The following is a 26,705-nucleotide window of genomic DNA, read 5'->3' on the forward strand; positions in this document are numbered from 1 at the left end:
TAAAATTCCCTTGTTTTACAAACATGTAAACTAAGGCTCAGAGAAATGAGGTGACTTCCCCAAGATCAAAGTGTTCGTGAGAGCTGGGGACTGGACCCTGGACTCTGGACTGGAATACAGAGTTCTTTATCCTACGCCAGCTGCCTTGGGCGTCTATTATCTTTAACTTCATTATCACTGTCCTTGATTAACACCGCATGTCCAAAGCAGAGCACAGAAGAGCGCAATGGGGGAATGTGTGGTTTTTCCTCTCCTTTTTACTGGGAAACGGCACTGCTGAATTTCCCATAGACGATTACCAGACATGATGCGGGGAAATGGCTGGTGGTCCTGCTAGCACAGAAACTGTCCTATTACTAGGGTATTTTTAAGACCCCCCAAAACGCAAGTACACTATGGTAGTCTGGATAATGCTGCCCCATCCCCAACCCCAAGATGCCCACATCCTAATCCCCGGAACCCCGGGAATGTTACCTTCAGTGGCAAAGGGATTTTGCAGATGTGATTAAGGATTTTGAAATGAGGAGATTATCCTGGATTATCTGAGTGGGTGCCATGTAATCACAAGGGTCCTTATAAGGAGGAGATCGGGTGGATAAGAGTTAGAGGAGGTGAGATGACAGAGGCACGAGGGTGGAGTGATGGGAGGAAAAGCCCTCGGGCCAAGGAAGGCAGGCCGACTCCACAAGCTGGAAAAGGGAAGGAAACACATCCTCCCCTGAAGTCCTAGACTGTAAGAGACTTCCAGACTGTAAGAGAATAAATGTGGGCTGCTTTAAGCCACCAACTTTGTGGTCAGTGTTACAGCATCAATAGGAAACTAAAAGACCTACTGCAAAACTAGAGGCTCAAGCCCAATTTCCCCGGCAGTAAACCCCAGCTTTACGCGCTTTACGGAGACGGGGCTGGGGGAGAAGGGTAGCAGAGCCAAATGCTTGTAAAATCACAAGGGCATTAAGAAGAGATTTAGACCAACTATACAATGGAGACATCATCTTGCTTTAAGATGAAAATGTGCTGGTTATCCATGTTTACCGGGACTGCCTCTCTCGAAGAAATTCTATTTCAATCCCCTTAGGACTGCTTACTAATCCCTCCTTGGAAAGGAGCCTGTGGACTTTCCTGGTCTCGCTTGCACACGCCTTCCTATACAGCCTGTGCTCCAGTCCCATCGGACCATTTAGAACTTCCAGAACATGATAGGCTCACCATGCCTCCAGGGGTCAGCCTTCGCAGTTTGTTTTTTTGGGGGAATGCCCTCCTCTCTGCTAAAATCCTTCAGAGCTCAGCTCAGTCATCACTGCTTCTGTGAAGCCTTCTCTGGCTCCCTGGTCCTCCTTCTTCCCCTCCCTTCCTTCCTCACACCCTGAGCATCTCTCTTAAGAGAGCACTTGGTCTTTTAAGTGTCTGTTTGCTTGTCTTCCTCTCCCACCCCACCAGCATGCACTCCTTGAGGACAAGGAGACTTTCTTGTTCCTCTTGTGTCACCAAACCACTGCCATCTCCCATCCATACCAAGTACTCCCCACCTCTTTCCCCCCTGAGTAATGCGAACTCACCCTGCAAGGAAGGACTTCCACCAACCGAGTCATCTTAATTCTCCAAGAATTAGTTCCACCTCTGTGTTCCCACAGCCCTCTGCTCACCCCACAGGTAGAATACTCACTACACTGCATTCTGGTGTTTATCCCTGAGCTGTTTCCTTATTAGGCGTGGAGGTCCTTGAAAACCACATCCTTCATCTGTCTATCCCGTCTGTGTGTAGCACAGGGCCTGGGTCACAGCAAATACACAAGGAACGTTGACTGAATTAAAATGAAAACTAAACACAACAAGGTAATGCCCAGGTCATCTCTATGAATTAAGCCCTGTGATCCAGAGACAGCCTTTAAAAGCAAATACCTTCATGTGAAAGTTTTGCATGGCCAGATGTTGACTGTGGCTAGCTGGTATTTCTCCTGGGATCCCACACAGACTTTGGAGTTCATGGTGGAGACGGTTTCAGTGTTACTATATCTATATCATCTATATCTATATCTATGTCCATGTTATATATGGGGTAAATATTGGATAAAATTTTTGTTTTTCATCTCAAACAGAGAAGTATTAGTTCATCAAACTTAGCTTAATTCGTGAGTGTTACCTTTAACTTTGAAAACGGCCCTCTAGAAGGGCAAGTCTGAGATGAACATGGTAAGTACAGATGGGTTTAAACCCTGATTCTCTTGCCTGCCTTCTGTGTGACCCTGAACTTGACATTTTCTCTTCGACCCTCGAGTTTGTCTACCACGAATGGAACAATATAAGTCTGCCACACAAAACTGGGATGAAGATATGATAAAATGCCACATATAAAACGCCTGCCGGGGCTTCCCTGGTGGCGCAGTGGTTGAGAATCTGCCTGCTAATGCAGGGGACACGGGTTCGAGCCCTGGTCTGGGAGGATCCCACATGCCGCGGAGCAACTAGGCCCGTGAGCCACAACTACTGAGCCTGCGCGTCTGGAGCAAGAGAGGCCGCGATAGTGAGAGGCCCGCGCACCGCAATGAAGAGTGGCCCCCGCTTGCTGCAACTGGAGAAAGCCCTCGCACAGAAACGAAGACCCAACACAGCAAAAATTAATTAATTAATTAATAAACTCCTACCCCCAACATCTTCTAAAAAAAAAAAACAAAACGCCTGCCAATGGGCCTGACACGTGGAAGGCATTCTGACACCTTTACTGAGGGCTTATGAGTAGCCCCTGCACTATGCTAAACACTTCGTATGAATTATCCAATTCACAGCGACCCAACGAAGCAGGTGTGTTATTATCCTCATCAGGGAAAAGTTAAGCGGTGTCCGCAGGACACACAGCAAGCAAGGGGCAGAACTGGGCAGAGAACCCAGACCCGTCAACACCAGGGCTGAGCTCTTCACCGTCATGCAACGTGCAGCCTCTTGGGATGGGTTAGCTCCCGTTGCCCCCTGTCATCAGAAGGTCTGCTTAAAAGAATGACAACAAATAAAGACCAATATTTCAAAGAAAAAAAATAAATAACTGAGAACTGGCCACAAACTGCTGCTGAGAGCAGTCTGCACAGCCTGGGCAACAGAACGGCTGATCCAGCCAGACTACCTCCCAAAGGAAACTTCACTCTACTTGCTCCGAGGCTCTGGGAAGCCCACTCTTTACAACCTCTTTCTCACACCTGAGGGATATGACACACTCCACCCAATGGAAACAATGACCATGATTTTCACAGCTGTGAATTTCCAGCCCCCAGCTCCTACAATGGTCTCCAGTAGATGACAGTTTTCGACTTGGCAATGCCAACTGCGGGAGGGCGTTCCCTATCTTGAACATCTCTGAATTAAAGCCATCAAGCATCCCATTCCCCAGATTCCCCAGCTGGTTCACACGCATAATGATCAGGAAAACTGGGTCACGAGGAAGCCCACGGGGAGGAATGTCTGCCTGTTAGCGGGCTCTTTGGCAACGAAAGCTATGACAAAGGTACCTGAAGTGGTCCTCAAATAGTAGTGGACGCTGCTCTCATTTCCTGTCTTTGTGGAAGCTGAATGAAACTGGCCAGCAGGTATTTACAACAGGTTCTGTAAGCTTAGGTACTTGAACTCCGGGCAGCAGGACCTCTCTTTGGGCGCCGCTGTCACTAGACATTTCAGGAACGGGAAATCTGTTTGGTTTTGCTGTTACGAGAGGGAAGGTCCTACCATAGCAGGGGCTCCTTGGGCCTCTCTCCAGTCTGCGGATATCCTTTTCCAGAAATCGAGGGGGAAGCCTCTCCTACTGAGGACTGGCTTTAATTTCACAGGTCTGAGTTGCTGCACTGCTTCCCGACTCACCTAAATGCCTCCCCCGCCCACCCCTCTCCCTTTAGCCATTCCAGGGACACAGCCCTGGACATGGAGAGAGGTAGGACTTGGTGCAATGCTTCTGGAATCTGCTGGCCAAGACCTGCAGGCTGCAGTCCCCCAGGCCTGAGCCTCCCCAGGCTGCCACTGCTCTGACGAAATCCCAGGGAAGGCCACCTTTGTGGAGGCCTTTTCCGAGCAGGCTACATCAGGAAAGGGCACAGGGAAGGGTGCCCAGGCCCTGGGATCCTGGCTGCACCCAGACTGTGCTGCCCAGAGTCCTGCCCTCCTGGACTAGTCCTCAGTTCCCGACTCCCTGTCTTCCTCTGTGGTCTTAGTTCTCCACCTGATCCTCCCTGCAGAATAAGAGTTCTAACTGGAACTCTCCAACACGCTACCGCTCAGCCTCTAAATTCATAATGGCATTAAAGCTACAATTTATTGAGCACCTACTATGGACCAGACAATATATTATTTCATTTAATTACTCAACAATCCCATATGATAGATAGTATTATTATCCTTATTTGAAAGATGAAGCCCCTGAGGTTCAGAGAGGTTAAATAACTTTAGGATCCTTGGGAGAGCTTCAATCAGTACTGACATGATTTCTAAGGTTTTTTAGAGGGTGAATGTGCGTGTTTTAATGAGACAAAAGTGTGATGTGGGAGCAAGTGGACTCAAGAAGTTTCCAGATCTATTCCAGCCAAGTAAATTCTATTTATTCATCAAGGTGAGGTTCAAATCCTACCTGTTCTGTGCAGTATTCCCTGACTGTTCCGTCCCACAAAGATTTCCCATCTTCCTGAACTCTGGCCACATGTCTACTGTTTTCTGGCCCTTGTAGTGTTTTGTGAGTTTGCCACTTATCCACTACCTCATTGTCAAGGACAAGGACCACGGCTTCCAATTTTTTTTGAACTGCCCTGGTACCCAGGACTAGATGCAAAGATTTCCCTGGGTAAGAGAGCTGAACAACTCAAGGAAGAGATGCAGTTCATTTTAAACCTTGACTACCAAATCCCATCCACTTTTCAAGACGTGTCTCAAGCTATCCAACCTCCGAGCAGCTTTTCCGGACCACACCTGCTGGAAGTGAGCAGCCTCACTTTCAAAATACCCTTTTCAAAAATACTCATTTCAGAGAAAAGAACTTTAGTGCTGGACTCTGACAGACCTACTTCAAACTCTGGTTCTGTTGCTTCTGAAGTGGGTGATCTTGAGTGAGTCACTTCATTCCTCCGAGTCTGCTTCCTCACCTGTAAAATGTGAATAACCGCATCGGCCTCATAGGGCTGTGTGAACTGTAAACGTTACAGTGCATTTGACATAGTGCCTGTACATGAGACGGATCCAAAACGGTAGCCATTATCATTACGATTACTATTTCAGCCCCCTGCCTTATCCGGAAGGCATTTACACACATGCCTTTTCCAACCTTCTAGAGCAGTGGTTCTCAAACTCTGGAGCGTATCAGAATCATTTAAAATAAAGCTACCCAGGTCACAGTACAAATCTACTGAACAGAATCCCCATCAGGCAGGGGAGATAGTGGAGACTGGGCAACTCTACTTTTAACAAGCTTCCCCACCCCACTGCAAGTGACTCTGATACATTCTCGCCAAAGCTGGAAAATTCTGCTGGACAAGACTGATTCCCAAATTACTTTCCACAGAACCTTGAGGTTCCAAAGAGGTACTTCCACGTCAATGGCTCCCAACCTTGGCTGGATTGGAATTATACAGATCTTCAAACACAACCCTTAGAGATCCAGATGTTCACTTGGGATGTGACCAGGGTGTCAAGACTTCTAAAAGATGGACAAAGGATTCTGATGGTCAACCAAGGTTGAAAACCATTGCTGCATTTGGATCTAGACCCTGGGTTGCCATAGCAATGCCTCTGAGGCTTCCACCAGAGCAGCTCAGCTTTTGTCTGTGTGACAGACTGAGCCTCTACCTATGGCTGATTTTGCAGAAAGGATTCTTACGCTTCAAAAAATAGTTAAGTTTGCAAACAGCTGCTCTAGCCTGTCAGTAAGAGAGAGCCTGGAGGATCCCTCACCTGGTTTTTATACCTTTTTGTCTGTCCAGGGCCTTACAACATAGTAGATGCTTAATAAATATTTGTTAGAAGGTTGAATTATTTTGTTTTATTTGTTATCTGGCTCCAATTAGGTTTTCAGTTGCCTAGTATCACAACCTAACAGTTTCTTAAACATCTAAGTTCCCGAGAGCCTTCGCCTCAAATCTCAAACCTGAAACAGAGAGTGGGGCAGACAGCCATCCAGAGAACACACTGACATGTCTTCTGGGGTCACATATACTATGCAAGTTCCTAATGACTAATAAATATAAGCAAATGTGATTTTCATCAGCCAGGAAGAGCTCGACATTTGTCAGCAGTGCAGGTCTTCCAGGCTAATATTTGGAGTGTTTCATCTAAAACTGTCAAATTACAAGAGCATGATAGAAACTTGTAGGAACTTCATAGTAAACAGTAACTGGCCCCTTGTCAATAAGTTAGAAGAAAAAAAAATTCCTGCTGCCAAAACACATGGGCTGGAATGTCTGCAGCCCAGGCCTGCAGCCAACTTGAGCCTGTTCCCTAGGCAGCTCTCCTAGGTTGGTTCTCAACCACAGAGGCTGGAAGAGAAGTCCCTAGTACTCCAGGGATCTGGGAATCAACAGCACCTTCAAATCTCAGCTTTCCCATGGCTCTAGGAATCTGAGCAGTCATTTAACCTCTTAGGGCCTTAGAGCCTCACGTGTAACAATACTTCATTAGGTCCTTAGAGCCAGGACTGCCTGGGTTCCAATCCTAACTCTTCGCAGACTAGCTGTGTGGCCTTGGGCAAGTTACTCCCCTTCTCTGGGCCTCTGTTTCCTCACCTCTAAAATGCGGATGATATTAGCATCTGTCTCATAGGGTTGTCAGTGCAAAGGGACAAGAACAGTGCCTGGTACAGAATAGGCATTCAATAAACTTTAGCTGTTATAAATCTGCAATTCTGAAACCAAAAGTTTTGAAAACCAAGTTTTTGTCTTTCTTTTTCTTAATATTTATTTTTTAAATTTATTTATTTTCCTTATCTTTTTGGCTGTGTCGGGTCTTAGTTGTGGCACACGGGATCTTTGTTGAGGCATGCAGGATCTTTCCTTACAGCATGCGGTCTCTTCGTTGCGGACTCGGGCTTCTCTCTAGTTGCAGCGTGCAGGTTTTCTCTCTCTCTAGCTGTGGCGCACTGGCTCCAGGGTGTGTGGGCTCTATAGTTTGCAACACACGGGCTCTCTAGTTGAGGCGCAGGAGCTCAATAGTTGCGGCGTGTGGGCTTAGATGCCCGCAGCATGTGGGATCTTAGAGCCCCAACCAGGGATCAAACCCGCGTCCCCTGCATTAGAAGGCGAATTCTTTACCACTGGACCACCTGGGAAGTCCCTCGTCTTTCCTTTTCTTCTTACATTTTTCTCAGTTTGGTGGCAAAACTAATTGGGCAGCAAACCTCACCTTAACAGACATAAAGCTTTTTATGGTCTTTTATTTTATCCTAGCTGATGTGAACATTCGTATGTTTCACTGCAGCAGTAATAAGGTGTTTGATGATGGCATGCTGCCCCATGCCACGGAAGGAATGTCATTAACACGTGAAACATGCCCTAACATTACCTTTCTAAACTCTGAAAAGTTCTGAATTCTAAAATGCACTGGCCATAAGCATTTCAGATAAGGGACTGGGGAGCTATGTTATTATGGGGTTGTGGTCAGGATGAAGAGAGAAAACACATGTCAAACCCTTGGCTTTAGAAGTAGCAGCCCCTCAGTCCCAGAGCGACGTTGGAGGGTCCTCAGGTCTATATGCAGGAAGAGAGAAAGAAGGAATCATCCTCTCCCAGCTGGTCTCTCTTTTATTCTCCCACTGACATGACACACCAGTCCTCAGAACTCTCCCTTCTATCAACTCAGATTTGACTTATCATTCAGAATTCGGCCAAAGCACCTTCTCTGTGAAATGATCCTCTCTCTCCAAACTCCCAATGACCAGGTCAAGAGAGTGTGTGTGGCTGGCAAGGGTGGATGGGTTGCACCTCCTCTCCACCTCCAGGTGGCTGGCAGCTGAGAAGGATTCAGGCAGCGTTAGCCACAGTGGGGAAGGGTGGCCATCGGTGCTAATGTCTGAACTGCAAGGCCGCCCACCTGATATGTTCGTGCCCTGCTTGGGATGGGCATTAACTGGGCTTAGCCACTAAATTATGTATTTCTTAAGCACAGCGAGCATAGCTTACACTTTTTGTTCTTCCTGTAAATGTTTGTTGTTATTGTTACTGCTTTCATATGAATATTCTCTCAGAATCTATCATGGACTTCGGGCGCCCAACAAATACTGCTGAATGGATGCTGAATAATCTGTCAATGTTGGTTGATTAATTCACTGACAAGCTCTTCCCAGCCTCTATATTCCTACCTTTCCATGGGCACTGTCTACTTTGGCATATTTATGCTAGCCTAGCCACCCGAGGCTTTTGAGAGCTATACAACTATTCTGATGCCAGTATGCCGTTTCTGAAGTTCATATTTTATTAAGACTACAAAATATGTCCAGGTCTTTAATTAGACATATCCTCTAAGTTGTGTGTTCACTCAAAATACTTTGGAGAAACTTTGTATAAAAGTTCATAGAATCCTGAAACCTACAGCCTGGGAGCAAGTTAGACTCCAGACACTTAACTTGTTCCAGGATTCCAAACTCATGTCAGCTCTTGGGTTAAGAGGCCCCTTGTTTTGTGTCCTCAGCTCAAATCCACACGTCCTGCGGCCAGGAATCTCGCTTTCCCCCAACACTAGCAGAGCACTAGGACAGACGTCTCCCGGCTCCAGGTAGCTCTTTCTTTCAACCCTCCGCAGGGCCTCCCTAAGGTTGAGCCTAAGGGCATTCTGAAACTCAGCTTCACTTAGAAGGCAATTCAGAATCACAGAGGGGGTGGGAGTGGCCTCAACGCTTTAAAAGGCTGCAAAATAAATCAAAGGATGGAAGGAGATCTGTGGAGCCAAGAATTCCTCCCCCTCTGGCAGAAGCAAGGCATTAACCGCGCAATCTAGGATGAAGAGAAGCGCGCGCGGCACATCCGGGCTGGGGCAGGGACAGGGACAGGGATGGTGGCGGGCGGGTGCGCGGGGGCCGGGAGGGCCTGTACCTTCTCTCCGCCGTGGGTTCGCGGCCCCGGGCCTGCGGGTGCCGGCTACCTCGCTGCGCCGGACCCTGGCGGCTGGAGTTGAGGCTGGCGGGGGCGCGTGGCTCCTCGCGGCTCCTGTGAAGCGGCACCGACGTACGCACGGCTGACACCACGTGGCCTGCGAAGGCGCGCGCGGGGGCTCCGGGCGGCGGTCCGCCGCGTGCGCGGTACAAGCCGGGCAGGCAGGGTCGCGTCTGCTCCATCACGCCGCCGCTGCAGCTGCGCGAGCAGGCGGACCAGGGGCCCCAGGCGCCCCACACGCCCGGGGCGCCGCCGCCGCCGTCCTCGGGAGCGCCCTCGGCCACCGCCATCCGCTGCGGGACCTGTGGAGACAGAGGCCGGTTAGGGGTCCGCAACATCCGCTCCTGCTTCACTCTCAGAGGCTCTGGATAACCCGAAAGGCTTATCCGTTAGGCACAAGTTGGCACAGGGCCTGTGTTAAAATCTGAGAAACAAAATAGAATCCAGCCTGGGTTATACTCGTCTTCATACAGACGCAGATGCAGTCGTAAAATAGAATGAATGAGTATGTATAGCATATGTGTATACATATAGACACACATATATACGTGTGTGTGTGTGTGTGTGTGTGTGTGTGTGTGTGTGTATACATACATATATTTTAATAAAGGAAGAGACACACAAAGGCCGGAGTGCATAGGGCTCAGCAAAATTGTATGTGGTCCTGGCTTTGGGGGCCATGGCCTTGGAGAGCTCAGTGTGGTACCCTCACCTCCTAACTGAGGCTTACCCTTCTGGTCCTTCGGGTCCAGGCTAGAAGGACAGGGCTTCCCTTAAGCTGCTGAGGAGGCCACGTCCCAGTGTCTCCATGCAGTAAAGGCAACACAACTCCAGGGTTTCCCTGCTCTAGAACCAGATGCCTGAAGTCACACCCCTGCCACCTCTTCTATCAGTGTGACTGGGAGGTTTCTGAAGCGCTCTGTGTTCTAAAGAGGGATGGTACGTACCTACTTCACAGGGCTGTAAAGAGATTTAAGTCAGGATGTCCACGTGCAAAGCAGAGAGCTGGCACTAAACACGTACTTGTTAAATTCATAATGATAACCTTTCCTGCTTCCAAGATGAATCAGGAGATTAACAACATCAGAAAGTTTTAAAGCTCTATCCCGAGGGTGACTCTACACCCCCATTCACTTAACTGGTCATTTCACAGAGATCTACCATGCCAAGCAGGTTGCTAAGCGTGGGTACACTGTGTTCCTTCATGATGCAGACAGGCTCTGAGCACCAGGTATAAACCAGTGTTGAGCTAGGTCCTGAGGACAAGGAGAAAAGCACCCCAGGTTGCACGAATGTCCTGGCCCAGTAGCAAAGAGCTTTATGTAGCTAGGACAAGCCTAGGGAGGCTCCCCGGGGGGGACTGGCTGCCTGTCTGGGTGGGGTGGGGCTTGAGAAGTCCTCAGAGGAAGAATCATGGTAAAAGAGCTGTAATTATTCAGGCACCCACTTGGTACCAGATAACACGTGTAATTTCTAGTCCTCACAGCAGCCCTGGTTACAACCATTCTCACCTTTCAGAGATGAGGTTTCCCACCTGAGGTTCACAGACCTGTTAACTACCCTAGTCATGTGGCTGCAGGAGAGTTTGGACTCGAGTCTCCCCAGCCTCCAATACCTGCAGCTCCAGCACTGCGTGCTCTCCCCCCAGCAGACAGCTGCTCTAGCGCTTCTGGATCCTTCCCCTGGAATGTCCTTCCTACCCTTGGGACACCGAGTAACACTATGACTTTCCTTAAAAAATGTGGGTTTTTCCAAATATCGTATATTAACGCATATATGTGGAATCTAGAAAAATGGTACAGATGAACCGGTTTGCAAGGCAGAAACAGAGACAGAGATGTAGAGAACAAAGGTATGGACACCAAGGGGGGAAAGTGGCAGGGGGGGGTGGTGGTGGTGATGGGACAAATTGGGAGATTGTGATTGACATATATACACCAATATGTATAAAATAGATAACTAATAAGAACCTGCTGTATAAAAAATAAAATAAAATACAAAAAAAAAATGTGGGTTTTTCAGTGAACCTCAGGCTTCCATCTGACATGCATAATTGCCTCCAGATTACCTTGGCTTTTTTTTTTTTTTTTTTTTTAGATATCGGGATTCATCAGCATCGTTTGGTCCAAGAGCTTGAAGACCTTTCACAGTTACACTCCTCTGTCCCCACGATACCCCTGAGAGGTGAGAAGGTACAGGGATTGCCTTCCCCTTTGCGTGGAACAAACCCAGTAAGGCTGAACTCCTTCACAGCACATGGGAATGAGACATGGAGCTAAGATTACTTCAGAGGGTGGTGTGGATGAGGAAATCCCCCCAAGAGCCTGAGGTGAGAGCTCAGAAAGAGTAAGCCACCACTGGAACAGTACTATAGTCACTAAAAGCCCTGCAAGGCTCAGCTCCAGGGTAGAGTCCTTGCCCCCAGGTACTCAGTTACCTTGAAGCCATGGGACTTGTTTAATTGGGGCCACCTTCCTTCAATACATTCCAGGGCACAGAGGGGTCTCTGCATGACCTTGATAGCTTAAGCTGGGTTCCTGAAGGTTCAGGGAGTGACTACTGGAAGGATGAGTGAGAGAGCTGAGGAGTCCAGGAAGCAAACAAGCATCTCATCAGAGGTTTAAGCCCAGAGCTGGATGTCAGCCCGCCAGTCTATGGGCGCCAGTCTATGGGCGGCGAGAGGTCAGGGGTCATGTGAGTGGAGCCAGTGGGAGATGCAGTGGAGCGAGGGCAGGACAGAAGGTTCCGCGACAGGAGGGCTGCAGTTTCCTGACCACCAGTATGTGAGCAGCAGGCAGGACGATGGGCGCACAAATAGCAAATACACTCCACTCATCACTACTAAATTGGGAAGCCAGGAGAGAAGGGTTATAAATATAAAACAAAACACAGCAAACAAAAACCAAGCTTTTGTTCTTTTTTCTCCTCCCTGACATACCCTGATTAATATCAAACCGATGGTGGATTCTCTGGGTGATTGTAAAAAAAATCAGGCCATAGTCTTGATATATAAAGTAATCCCTAGAGTGTGTGTGGTGGGCTGAATGGTGGCCTTCCCCAAAAGGTATATGTCCACACCCTAACCCCCAGAACTTGTAAATGTGGCCTTATTTGGAAAAAGAGTCAATGTCGATGTAATTAGGTTAAGCGTCTTGAGATGAGATCATCTTTCTGGGTGGCCCTTAAATCCAATGACAAGTTGTCCTTAGAAGACACAGAGGAGAAGGCCATGTGACCAGAGAGGCAGAGACGGGGGTGCTGCAGCCACAGGCCGGGAGCCACAGCAAGCTGAAAGAAGCAAGGAGGATTCTCCCCTAGTTACTGGAAGGAGCATAGCCCTGGCAACACCGTGATTTTGAACTTCAGGCCTTCAGAATTGTGAGGGAATAAATTTCTGTTGCTTTAAGCCACCAAGTTTGTGGTTATTTGCTACGACAGCCCTAGGAAACTAATACAATCTGTTGGTACTTCCAGGACAAGGAAGAAAAGCAGACAGCCATTTGTTGGGCTCCTTCTCTGTGCCGGGTACTGTGCAAACAGCTCACATGCGTGGGGACGGGCTCTATGACATAGGCACCACGAGCTCCAGGTCACACTTTACAGGGCCCCTGAGCCATCCTGGGAGGTTGGTTATTTTTGTCCCTTTTACAGGAAGAAACTGGGGCCCTGAGAAGCTGTATAACTTGCCCATGTCTCAGTCTAGTGAGGGGCACCGACAGGACTAAAATTGAGGTCTCCTAACACCTACTCTAGCATTTTTTTTTTTCATGCAGCATGTTGCCTCCCTGCCTATGTTGTTGATGGAAAACAGAAGAGTAAAATGAGTAGTAATAAATCCACTTTGATAGTCTAGTAGGAGAATACTCAGGATAAACAAACAAAGGCAGAAGTATGTTTCTGGCACATTTGGGGACTTCAGTTACCCACCACTTCCTGATTGCTCATGAACATAGATAACTAGGGCACTGTCTATAATATCTGGCTCAGACATGCAGCTAGCCTAAAAATCCACTTCCTAGAACTAATCCCACCCTTAATTTAGTTTCCTATTGCCAAACTGGGCAGGCTCCCTAGGGAAGGAAAACATGAAACCACATTCCATCCTATTCTATTCATAAGAATTCTCTAATTTATAAAGTTGAATTATGGTGAGTGACTTGAAATTCCATCTCAGTCCCCATGGTGGGAATCCAACCCCATGCTTCAGAATTGTATTTTTATAGTACATAGCCAGGGGAAAAAAAGAGAAACAGAAAGGAAGGAAGGAGGGAAATGCAGAGAAAGAAAGGAAGAAATATCAAAGAAAAATGAAGGGAGGAGAGCTGTGTGTGTCAGCCTCCCAGTTCCATCAACCTCCCATCCGCCCTCTACGCCTTCCCAGTCCTCCTAGTGACCCTCCTCCCTCCCTCTTTTCTGATGGTCATGGAGTTTTCTGTGAGGCAGGATGGGAAAAATTCCAAGTGTTCTGAGACATAATATTCCTAAAATTAGGACTAACTCACAGGACCTCAGTTAGTCAGTGACAAACAGCAAAACCAAAGAATAAATCATGCTGAGAGACAAAAACCAACAAATAATAGAAACTCAAAGCCATGTCAACTGCCAGCCTGTTGTCCCTTCCCCAAGACACTCACGACATGTAACGACTGAAGCAGAAAACACGAAGCACTTCTCAAATGACCCCCAAACTGCTGATTTCTTTCATTTATAAAGAGTCCTAACAAATCAGCAAGAAAAAGACAAACAACCCAATGGAAGTAGGTTCAAAGGGAACCTACTCTGAATGGGGAGTTTACAGTTGTTATGGACTGAATGTCTGTGTCCCCTCAAGGTTCACGTCTTGAAGCCCTAACCCCAACGTGATAGTATGTGGAGGGAGGGCATTTGGGAGTTAATTAGGTTTAGATGATGTCGGGTGGATGGGACCCCCTGATGGGATTCGTATCCTTATAAGAAGAGGAAGAAAGACCAGAACTCTCTCTCTTTCTCCACCATGTGAGGACATAGTGAAAAGCCAGCCATCTTGAATCCAAGAAAAGAGTCCCCACTGTGGAATCAAATCTGCCAGGACCTGGATCGTGGACTTTTCCCAGCCTCCAGAACGGTGAGAAATAATTCCTGTGGTTTAAGCCACCCCGTCAACGGTATTTTGTTATAGCAGCCCAGGCTGACTAGTACAGCAGGAAAATAAATACAATACATATATGAAAACTGTATAACGTCACATATAATCAAATAAATGCAAACGAAAACAACAGAATTCCATTTTATCTCTATTATATTAGCAAAGATTATAAAGTTTGACAATACTGATATGGCAAGAATGTTCCCTGCTGATGGGAGTCTAAACTGGGGCACTTCCTTGGAGGGAACTTTGCAATACCTACCAAATTTGAAATGTACATACCCTTTAGACCAGCAGCTCTACTTTCAGTAGGTCACCCTATAGGTACACTCAAAACCGGTGCATGACGCTGTATATAGAAAAACTTTTATTGCATTACTTTTTGTAAGAACAAAACCAAAAAAATCTGGAAACAACCTAAATGCCCATGAATAGGAGCTTGGTTAAATCCTCCCAAATCTAATCCATCCAAGCAATGGATTACAACTTACCTGTTAGAATGAGGTATTGATAGATTTATACCTGTTAAATTGGACTACCCTCCATAATATATTAATTAGTGAAAAAAATACCAAGAAGTAGAACAGTATTACAGAATAGACCTATTTACAGATATCACTAGGTTGAAACAAATAATTATTGATATTTGATCTTCTGTTATGAAAAGCAATATTCTGCTGTAAGGGAAGGAGTGGGTGATGAAGTTCACATTGGATGGCTTCAGCCTTCTAGGAAAGAGGTAAGATCTGCCACTGAAAGAAGGAGAGAGACGAACTGGAAGATTACAGAAAGAAGGTGTAATTAGGATGAGCAAAAATTTCCTTTCTTTGCCTGAACTGGTTTCACGTAAGCTCTCCGTCTGATATTCACAAGATTCATTTCAAGGATTTTTACTTCCATTTTGCAGATATGGTCACTGAGGTTCAGAGTGCCCTAGTGGATGAAGGCTGGGTTTGGAAAATACACATAAGAAAGAAAATACAGTTGGCCCTCCGTATCTGCGGGTTCCACATCTGTAGACTCAACCAACCTTGGACTGAAAATATTAAGAAAAAAAAAAATACCAGAGTTCCAAAAAGTGAAACTTGATTTTGCCTTGACTTGACAACTATTTACATAACATTTACATTGTGTTTAGAACTATTTATATAGCATTTACATTGTATTAGGTATTATGAGTAATCCAGACATGATTTAAAGTATATGGGAGGATGCGCATAGGTTATACACAAATACCATGACATTTTATATAAGGGACTTGAGCATCTGCAGGTTTTGGTATCCTTGGGGGTCCTGGAACCAATCCCCCACATATCCAAGGATTGACTGTAATGCAGCTCTGATGGTGTTGTTGGGTAGATGAAATGAAGTAATAAGGTAAAGCGTCAAACACACTACCAGTCACCGAGGAGGAGCACAGAAGACCTCTAATTTTGTCCCTTCACTGGAAGAACTGACATCACCCATCAAAAGTTTTATAATGTGTAAGAAGCAGATCCAGCCCTCAAATAAAATTGGTGCTCTCTCCATTCCACTGGAGGTTTTAAAGAACAGAGGCAGGGTGGATGTAGACGCAAGATAACAGAACTAAAAGAGAAGACTTTTCAAAGTACACATACCATGCCATGCCTTTTCCCCAGAGGTTATAATATGTCTTGCCTAGGATCAAGGGAAATGTGTACTTTGGATAAAATCCTCCAAACCTTCTAAAAGCCCCCTTCCTCGTAGAAAAATGACTGCTTGATATTATGCTTTTCTAAATAGTCACTGTGGGGCATGAGCCAGGGAACAGAAAAAAAGGAAGGTATTCAAGGAAGTAGGAGAATCACGTTAGTCACATCCCTATTTAACTCGGGCCGTGCAAAAGAAGAGGTTGTAGTAGAACTGGAGTGGGGATTAAAATCCCCCAGAGATTTTGGGTTTGGAGATGGACGCTGTAACTAACAACACTGTGGAACCTGTTGTATGAAAGTTACTGTTAGGCAGGGATGTTTTTGTAAATGTATACTGATGGTAGGATGTGTGTGTAGGGCAGCCTGGCAATCATTCCCCTTTCCCTGGGTCCTCTAGGAAATCATCCCTCCACACTGGATGAAGTGTGATAGGAATGTCTGTCAGCTGAAGCCAAGGTAAGCAATGTGAGCCAACAGAACACTCCCTGGAATTTGAATCGCCAGTAAAGTGGCTGAGAGACTGCAAATGGCTTTGGGTCCTTCGTCCTGATCTCACTGCTTATGCTCTGAGACCATTCTTGCTGCTCTCTGGAGTGTCTCAATGCCCACCTGCTTCCTAGGCTGGTTCCAATACATTTCCCATTGCTTACGTTAGTTTCTGTGGCTTGCAGTGAAGAACCCTAAATGGTATCTAAATGAGTGCAAATATTAAAATATATGGATAAAGTGTGGTAACAAAGACAGTGTGAAATAAGCTGGGTCTGCCTTTGGCACAGGACTTGGAGAGGAAGCAATGACTGGAATGACCAAAGGTGGTCCTGACTTGGCAGAAGCCTTGGGATTAAGGGGGTCCAGGGCTGGAGGATTCATATGGAGACAACAGTTGACCACAGTCAGCGTAACGAGAGAACCAAGGTCTCCATGAAACATGATGGGCTAAGTGAATAGGAGGATTACAGGGACAGACAGCAAATGGGCTTAGAGGAGTTGGAAAAGCAACAATCTGAGCTATTGTGGCTGTGTTTTATTCCATCAGCATCTTTTTAAGGAAGACGAACATATGTGACTAAAATAGAAGGGTGGTCAAATACACTGGAGCTTCATGACTCAATGAAATAGCATAATCATGAATAACACAGAGCAATGCGGAAAGAGTCCCGTAATATAATACTAAGTGAAAAATGCCAAATACAAACTTGTAACTATACCATGATTATAATAATGTAAAGATTCTGTAGCATGTGAACAAAGCCTGGAAGGGAACGTGGAAAAATGAAAACATACGCTCTGTTCCTGAAGCTGGTCCCCGGGTTAGTTTTCTTGTAATTTAAAAAAGTTCAGTCATGGTTACGATATTGCTTGCTCAATAAATAAAAATAAATAGATTAAGTGGAGAAAGATTCAGAACAGACTGCTGGGGGTTGGGGGAGGCACAGAACAGACCAAGAGTTGGTGGTAGTCGTCCTCACAGAAAGCTCTGGGAATTTCTCATCACCACCAGTAAATCCATAGCTAGCTAGGAACAGCTCTAAATGTTTTCAATGTATTTGGTTTTGGTACTAATGTGAAATCATGTAAGATTTCACTGATTTCTAATTTTCTTTCTACAAAATTAAACCCACCATCTGTTCTTCATAGAAAGCGAGTCACATGCAAAGTCTGACATTCTGAAGTCTCATTCTAGAAGAGACTGGGAAAAGGAGGTTTCGTTTTAGCCACATAACAAGTCAACACCCTAAAGCAAACATTACAAAAACACACCTTGGAGTTTGAGCCCAGAGAGCAAAGTTTTGGAACTCCAAGAGCACATGATAGCAGGCACACAGAAGTGGCAGCTCAGCTAGGACATTTGTTACCTGTGCAGGAACATGGGGACGTGGTGCGTCTTGATAAAGAAGCTCCAAACTCAAACCAGATCTCAATTAAGGACCTCCACGATGGTTTCTCAGAGACACCAATTCAACCTTACATCTTAACCACCTATCTTGACTCTGACACAACACAGACTGCGAAAGCCCCTAATCTTTCCTCTCAGCATAATGTCAAGGCCGGCAGCTGCACAATGAATATGAGAATCTCACAAATACGGGAGACTGGACTGGAGTGAAACATGCTCAGCCTTGACCACTGTGTCAGAATCTCCCACAAAGTAGTTTATATATAAGGGAGTTCACCAATGCATTTCAGGAACAGTTAAAAGGATGCGTTTGCACAAAGCCATAACAGGGGGAGGAGTGAGTGGAGGTTAAGGTAGAGAGAGAGAGATGTGTGGAAAGAGAAATAGCAAGCCTGAGCTAAAGCATGTGCCCTAGAGGAAAATCCACTGACATACAGTCACCCAAAAGCTAAGCAAGTGTGAGTCTGGTTGCCCTGCCAATTCCAGCTCTGTCTGCCAGGCCCTCAGGCCCTCTCTCAATACCTGTGTCCTCCCAGTTGGTGAATCCTGACAGTAAATGATCTCAAATACATCAAACTCCACTATATCCGCTCACTATGGTACTGAGTATATACTCTGACTCAAACACTGGAGACGAACACAGAGATACCCTCGTCCTCCTAGCCCTAGTCCTGTGTTGTTTCTCCATGTGTGACCCACAAGGTACCCACAACGTAATCAACCTCACGTCTATCTGAGACATGCAGATTCTTGGATCCCACACCAAACCTAGGGAATAAAAACCTCTGGGGTGGGGCCCAGGAATATGTATTTTAAACAAGCTTCCCCAGTGATTTGCATGCATCCTCTGGTTTGAGAGTCACTGGCCCCCGGATACCTCTAGGTGAAACTCAGAGGAAAGCGCTCAACTGAGCTTACCCTCTGGACTTTGGACCTTTACCATATACTGCTACTTCCTGAATCCCCAAATGCTCTAGCCACATTATTTTATCACCCTCAAATTCCCTGCTTTTTGGCCTACCCCTGCCACTTCTGCCATTCAAGTGGAGGCCAACCTGGAGCTTATCATATGAGACAGGAAAACATTCACAGAACGATATCTACCTAACATGGGATCCATGCTAAGAAGACTCCATTTGAAATGTACTTTTAAGAAAAGAAGTACAGCAGCAATAGGAACCGCAGAAAGATGAAAGAAGAGGGAAGGGAAGGCTCGTGGGAAACCCTGGACTGGCCCCTGTGTTCTGGTCCCAAGTCTGCTGTTACTCACTTTCTGATTTGGGGCAAGTCAGTCTGTGGCTCTGGACCTCAGTTTCCATATCAGTAAAATGAGCCGGTTGGGATTGATGAGGGCTGGGGTCCCTTCCAGTGCTAACAGGCTCGGATTTTTCCTGGAAGAGCACTGACATTCCTTGCCACGTACTGATTCGCTTCAAGTACCACAACTGAGAGGCAATCCCACAGGTTGTGCCCAGGGGTCCCCACTGCCAGCAAAGAGCAGGCTTTAAGCACAGAAGATCTTCCCTAAAGGCGGTGCAAAGGAGCCCTGGATGCCTTTCCACAATATTCAAAGGCAGGGCCCAGCCAAAAGGATGGAATGAGGTAAATATTTGAATGTGATCTACATAATCGGAAACACTCCCCCTTCTGAAATGGACCTGACTCTTTCATCACCAGCCACATGGAAATCATCCTCGGTTATAACTAGAAAATAACGCAGAGCATGTGCCTGGGTACCGAGGCCGCCCTGTGCTGCTGCGCAGTTACTCAGGAAACAGAAGCAGATGTCTCTGTGCACAGTGCCTGGGTGTGTTCTTTTGTTCAGTGGCGAGTCCATTTGGCCTCATGCTCTCAACAGCAATCCCCTACCTTCAACCCAAGCCAACCAGGACAGTCAAAATAGTGAGTAATTCACACAATAAAGAGTGCCGGCTTCTGGACCCAGAGGTTGACTTGGGGAACAGCAACCTTCCAGCAGAGAATTCTGCCTGGTGATTTGGCCAACTGCATCTGAGTCAATATCCAATGCTCCCCAGGAAGCAGCTGGGATCCGCAGGCCCCTATAAGGAAGGCAATTGGAAAGCACTCCCTGGAACTTGGCGGCATCTGGCGCAGAGCAGAGCACACAGTAGATGCTCTGGAAACACTCTGCTGAATAAAGGAGCCTGAGCACGGGCTGAGATGGGACCCTACCTGGATTCCCATCTTCAGTCTTTCCCTTGTCCACTCAGGCCTCCTCGTGCCACCACAGCTATTTTCTTGAAATCTAGCCCTATTGCGTCACTCTCTTGCTTACCAATGTCTCTTGAGTTCTCACTCTCCAGAAGATGAGATCCAAACTGATTCCGTGCCGTGGCATTCTAAGCCTTTCATAAACTGGCCTCACCCTTCCTTTCCAGCTTCAACTCCTCCCCAGCCCTCTGCCCCACCCCCAGTGCTCCCAGCACGCATGAAGTAGGGAAGCAGGCCACGCCCCTTCTCCCCTCCTGCCTTCACCCTGCTGAAGCTCAAATAGCTTCAAATACCTCTCCCTTCCTCCTCTTCCTGGGAACTCCTACTCAGCTCCAAAGACCTCTCCCAATCGGGTCAAATGGTCTCTCTCCCATGCTGCAGGGCCATTACCCACATCGCTCTCCGTAGCACTCACCACCTGGCACGATAATTATCTGTGTACACAGCCATCTCCCCAATAACACCGTGAGCCCTCCAAGGCAGGGATTATGCTTATTTCTCTTTGTCTTCCATCTACTCTAACAGCACCTCTTACAGAGTCTGTCACCTGGTAAGGCCCTCAGAGAGTACTTGATGGATGCATGAATGAGCACATGGATGAATGAATGACGAATGTACCAACTGCTTGGTTTCTTGCTCTGTGAAACATCAAACACCTCCTCTCCCTAGAGCAGCATGTGCCACAGCTGTTCAGCCACTTGGGTGGTGATCTGTGATGCCCCTATTGTTTTCCTTCCTCCGTGTGCCTAAATGACAGTTCTATCTCTTGAAAGTAATACACTCAGTATTTGATCTCCTGGCTATCTCCTGCCTGTTGAAACGTTCTCTCTCCTTGACTCCAGGACACCATCTTGCCCTGGTTTTCCTCCTAAGTTTGTAGCTCTCTTCTCCTCTTCTGTTATGTAGTTCTTCTTCTGTCTGCTGGCTTCTCCCCTTCTACCTGCCCTTCAAATATTAGGGCTCCATTCTTGTTTTCCAATCTCATCCAACCCTTCTTACAGGGAAATACTGTAGCATCAGCAATGATCTTTCATGTTGATATCACCCTTATTAATGGGTAGCCCCAAACTCTCTCCCAGGCACCAGATTTACATTCCAAATCACCAACTCGACATACTCACCAGGATGACGCATGGGCTTCTCATACTCAGTACGTCACCTAACCAGGACCTGAATGCCTGCTCCATCTTCTGGTTCATCCAACTGGACATAAAATCCTACTAGTCTGACTTCAAAAACATCCCTGGGCCCTGTCCCATTTCCTCCATCCCCACGGCCTGTGGTTGGGTCACGGTCTCACTCCCATTTGCTCTTACCTCGTCTCTATCCATCCAATCTCCCCTTCCCCCACTTCCAGAATTACATTCCTAAAAATCACATCATCCAAGACCCATGACTATAGACCTCCCGGAGCTCCCCTCTGCCCCCCGAACTACACCTAGTCCCCCCAGCCTGGCTCACAAGGCCCTTCACTCTTTGGCCTCTCCCCAGACCTACAGCCTCCCCTGCCAGCACTTCCTTATTCTTAACTTCTCACTCAACCACCCCAAGTCTTTACACCACTCTGTGCCTCTATATGACATGCCACTGGGCTCAAAAGTCCTCCCTCACCTCCCACCCTTACTTCACCTGATCAATTCCTGCTCATTCTTCAAGACCCTATTGGAAAGAAGAACACCCTCTTTAGAGACTACCCCAACTCTCCAGGCAAGGATAGCTGCTCTGTCCTTTAGGCATCCACAGAACTTTGCGCACACTTCCCTATATTCCGTTATAACTTCTTTTTTGATGTGTCTCATACCCCAAGTTGTGAAACAAAACCAAGTGTAAATTTTTTATGCTTACTTACAAATGGAATAAGTACAAAACTGAAAACAACCAACAAAATCAAATTAACAATATTAATTTAATGTGATAGATAGTTAATGAAGCTAAATAGACATTGTAGGGTGTGATGTAGGACATACTTAAGTCTTTGAAGTTTCACTTATTGACTAGATTCTTTTAAATTTGAGCAGGATGGACCATCATTTGAGTTGTTATTTTTTCCTTTTGAAAAATGAACTTGTTTACACCATCAATCCATCATTTAGAAGGGCCAATCTATAAGGCTGAAAAAAAATTTAAATGCTGCTTAACGAAAAAAATTCACTATTATTTACCACTGTATTTACTATGAGTGAGCTAGTATGATGTGGGTCACAAAAGGCAGAACTTGTGTATACAGCTGAAGGTGGACATGGTTCTGAATCTCTACAGGACAGGGTCTTTGAAGATTGGCACCCCAGAAAATGTAAAAATCTTTTCTCACTAAAATGGAGGTATAAACTGTCATTCACATTATCCAGAATAGACTTATACTTTTAGGTTCTCATCAAAATGAAAATTCTCAACTAAAAAAACCTAATTTAAGTTGCAGTTCACCAAGAATATACCCAGGATTCCAGGGAGCTATGGGTCCTTGGCTTATAAAACACTGTTTTAATTTTAAAGAAAAACGATGACGCCCAGAGCCAGGATTTGACCCCAGGCTGGGCTGATTCCAAAGCTCAGACTCCTCTCTCTGCCCCTGCTTCTTAATTCTCAAGAATGCTATGAGGCCCAAGTACTGGGTACCAAAGAGCTTCATAGGCCATAAAGTCCTATACAATGGTTAGCTTAGGTTATTTTTATTTATATAGGTCAAAGGAAAATACTTTAGAGAAGGAACTGGCACATGTTAGGAAATGTCCTCTCTTGCACAATACAATGCCTCTTTAAGGAGATAATATTTATATCAGTTCTCTCCGTAGAGTTAACAGGTTACAACTCAAACCTGATATTATTTGATTAAGGAGGGAAAGATATTATTACATGCTCCATGGGAGCAGGTGAGCAGAAAATCGGAACCTCTCAACAAAGGAAAAGATGCTGATTATCGGGGGCCCATGTGCAAATGCAATTAGAAAACTCCTGTTTACTCAGGAACACCCAGGGGCAGCCATCCCTGAAAGAGGTGCAATAATATGGGACACAAACAAATTTTCTGACCATATCATTTCCCAAGTCCAGTTGAATTCCTTGGTTACCCTTTTGAGATCCTTCCAATCACATCCAATGACCTGTAAAAATCTGTTTCTTGGGCTTCCTTGGTGGTGCAGTGGTTGAGAATCTGCCTGCTAATGCAGGGGACATGGGTTCGAGCCCTGGTCTGGGAGGATCCCACATGCCGCGGAGCAACTGGGCCCGTGAGCCACAACTACTGATCCTGCGTGTCTGGAGCCTGTGCTCCGCAACAAGAGAGGCCGCGACAGTGAGAGGCCCACGCACCGCGATGAAGAGTGGCCCCCGCTTGCCGCAACTAGAGAAAGCCCTCGCGCAGAAACGAAGACCCAACACAGCAAAAATAAATAAATAAACAAATGTGGGGTTTAAAAAAAAAAAAAAAGAAAAGGAAAAGGAATATTATAAAAAAAAAATTTGTTTCTTTGTGTTTAAATAGCATTTCTTTGATTCTTCTACAAAGAGAGGCAATTAATGTCTACTAAGGCCCTACCATGTGCCAGGCACTTTACTAATTTACTTCACTGAATTCTCAAAGCTGGCTCCGCCTCACCAATCAGACCTTAATTCAAATGTCATCTCCTCAAAGATGTTTCCCTGGCCACATCATCTAAAGTAGCAAGTGTATATGGGCACACATGTACACACACACACACACACACACACACACACACACAGTCACTATCGCATTGCCCTGTTTCACTTCCCTCATACAGTCTGAAGTGCTCTTATTTGCTTGTTTGTTTATTGTCTGTTGCTCCCATCTGGAATAGCTACGCCTCCTTATATGTGAGGACCTTGCGTCTCTTTTTCACCTCTATTGCCAGGCCCTAGAGCAGAGCCTCATACGTAGTAGGTGCTGAATGGTTGCTGAATGAATACACCCTTCTAGGTAGGAAATACCATCCCTCTGTTATAACTGAGAAGCTAATATATTCTGCTTAAGTTTAGGCTCTAGAAAGTGATACAGTCAGAACTGAAACTCAGATCTACCTGCTCCAGGAGCCAAGATGTCCACTCCCCAACCTTCTCTAACTGGGCTTGTTAGCCGTGCACCAGACATCCCAGAAAAAAAAGATGTGGCATCTTCCCCAACAGCCAATTTTCTCAGAGTTTAAAAAAAAACAGGTGTATGTGTATGTAAATGTTTTCCTGATGTTAAGTAATTTAAAGGATTGTTTTAAAATTAAAACAATCAGTTGTATTTGGGGACATGATGTCACATTTCCAAGAATGTTTAAAGATAAAAGTAGACTTCAAGGAAATGTTAAGCCTTCAGCAGGCTACTTCAGGCTACTCCAAAGGCTGTATTGTGCATGACTGTGAACGTGCGTGTGCGTGTGTGTGCAAATATTCACACTCTTCTAGTGGGACATTTTGGGGGAGACATTTGAGAAGCCCCAAACCGTACTGGCCACCACCCAAAAGTACTGGAGTTGAAATGATTTAGCAAAGAGAAAAGTAATAGAGGGATAACTGTCCTAAACAATGATCTTCAAGGTCACGAAGGATGGTGCTAGAGAGAGAAAGGTCAACAGACCTCAGCTAAAGTGGTTTAGGTGACAAGGCAAAAGCACAGACAAAAGAGACAAAAAGAGACTCTAAGGGTGTTCAAGGGTGGTCGCAAAGCCTCCTTCCCAGAGCAGTTCAAAATAAAACAGACTTGTCTTTCTGGGATGGCGTAGGTGTGGTCTTGCCTGAAAGAGAAAATCTCAGGAAATTATTTCCATCCCAAGAACGCTATGGTCTAGACCACCAGCGGCAGTCAAATTGGAAGCTCCCACCACTGTTTCTGGAATGGTAAAAAAAAAAAAAGGGTTCCTCTTAACAGTCTCTGGCTTGATCTGAAACTTCTGCCCCAGACATTCATAGAAAATATCACCTGGTGCAGAGTCCTTGCTCAGGTGAGGAACAGAGCCCTCCAGCAGTGCCCATCCCACGGAGGTGGGCTCCTCCCGTGTGTTGGGGGAACCAGGATGTCTCCCTGACCCTGTGGATGTGAGTCATGTGGACAGCCCCGGAAGGGCCTCCTCTGCAGCACTTGTGTAGGCTTCCCCAAACATTTAAACTCTCCCTGGCTCTGAACCAAGAATCCCTCTCAGAGCCAACAGCGTACAGCCCATTAAAAACCCTGTGCAAATGCAAACACTCTCTCCATTAGACAAGGAAGAAACAAGAACCACGTTTTGGGACCATGCTAGCAGTTGTTGAAATCAGACCAGGGGCTAGAGTCCCTGAAGAGGAAATATCACTGTATTAAAAACCACAGCTATTTACAAAGCTCACAGTCGATTATGTGGGAGACCAAAGGTGCCGTAGGAAGCGCTGGGAGGGCAGGCGGATCCTGCCACTTTCGGGGCAGTTCCAGTGCGGGGAAATCAGAGGCACCTTTGGATTGTCAAGCTGTTTGAGGCTTGAGACCCGACGTGTTTGAGGGTAAGAATACTACATTAGTATAAATTCATTTAATCCACACCCCAATCCTGGGAGATCAGCATCAACCTTTTATCCATAGGAGAGTCATTAATCTAATTGGTTAGAATCCCTTATGCTGCCTGGACCACATTTATTGGCAAGCAGAGGTACCACTTTGAAAGCCTCCATCTCTGGCTCTTTCTTCCACAGCATGGGGTCCTCCACCTCTTTCTTTACAGGCTCTTGAGAGTGCTGTCACTGCTTTGGGCTCACAGACACAGAAGGTTCTATGCAGGCCTCACATCTAAACGATATAATCCACTTATGCTTTGTCAGAACTCTGCACTGGGAGCCATTAGGCACTGACCCACGTAAAGTGTTTTCGGGCATTTTACTCACAAAATAACTCTTACTGTAAATTGGATATAATGGGGATGATTAAAAATGAGCACAGCCACCATCACACGGATGGTGGCCATGTGAGATTCCCGAGGGAAGCCAGCCAGGGGCGCGGGAGAAGCCAGCGCTGCCCCACGTGGGCACGGCCCTGCTTGAGGTTTGCCAGCAACACGGCGTCTCCTCCTTCTGAGGGAGGCGGCTGTAAAGGGAGCTGCACATCTTATTTCAATTTTGTACTTTATTGATGATAACAATGGATCATGATAACAATGGCCTACACATTTTACCAAAATATACTCTGCGACCACTAATAACCCTTCATTAATTCTTACAGAAAAAAAAAAGTTATTCTTGCAAGTATGAAACTCTCAAACACTTAACCCTGTTGTTCCTTCGAAGCATGGCTTTGTGGACTTGATGTTTAGCACAAAACCCCTCAGGCAGATAACTAAGGCATCAGAACAGGACACACCATGCTCTGTCTCCCACCTGCTACTGTTGCCGGGGTCTCTCTCCCACGGGAATCCCACAGGCAGGAGTCAGGCCTTGCAGCATCTCTGGCCATAATACCGTTGGATGACATGACAAGCTCGCCAGGACCCAGTGCTGACATTCCACACAAGGTGATCTAAGTCACACGGCCAGCGAGAGGCTGAGCCAGGACACCAGTCCAGGATTTCTCATGCTCTCTCCACCACCCCTGCCCCCAGTCAACCTGCCACGCAAGGTCGGGGACTCTGCAGACCAGCCTGTCTGGGACAACAGGGACTCAGCAAACCACAGACCAATGTGAAGAGTGATGGGTTTCTGGTTGA

The 26,705-nt window shown here is 46.3% G+C and overlaps 1 protein-coding gene across 9 annotated transcripts in view; it reads right to left on the bottom strand.

The window, feature by feature from the left end:
* THSD4 (thrombospondin type 1 domain containing 4) overlaps positions 1 to 26,705 on the bottom strand; it is a 630,174-nt gene that overhangs the window by 477,375 nt on the left and 126,094 nt on the right. For 7 of the 9 annotated variants that reach the window (XM_079915165.1, XM_079915163.1, XM_079915159.1 and 4 more), the window contains one exon: positions 9,048 to 9,409. In XM_079915165.1, coding sequence (XP_079771291.1) covers positions 9,048 to 9,409 — 362 coding nt within the window. Of the gene's footprint in view, positions 1 to 5,032; positions 5,462 to 9,047; positions 9,410 to 17,761; positions 17,886 to 26,705 lie in introns of those variants that run through there. The other 2 variants (XM_079915167.1, XM_079915168.1) reach the window with 2 other exon arrangements.

Source organism: Stenella coeruleoalba (assembly GCF_951394435.1).
Source record: "Stenella coeruleoalba genome assembly, chromosome: 2".
Lineage (NCBI taxonomy): Eukaryota > Metazoa > Chordata > Mammalia > Artiodactyla > Delphinidae > Stenella > Stenella coeruleoalba.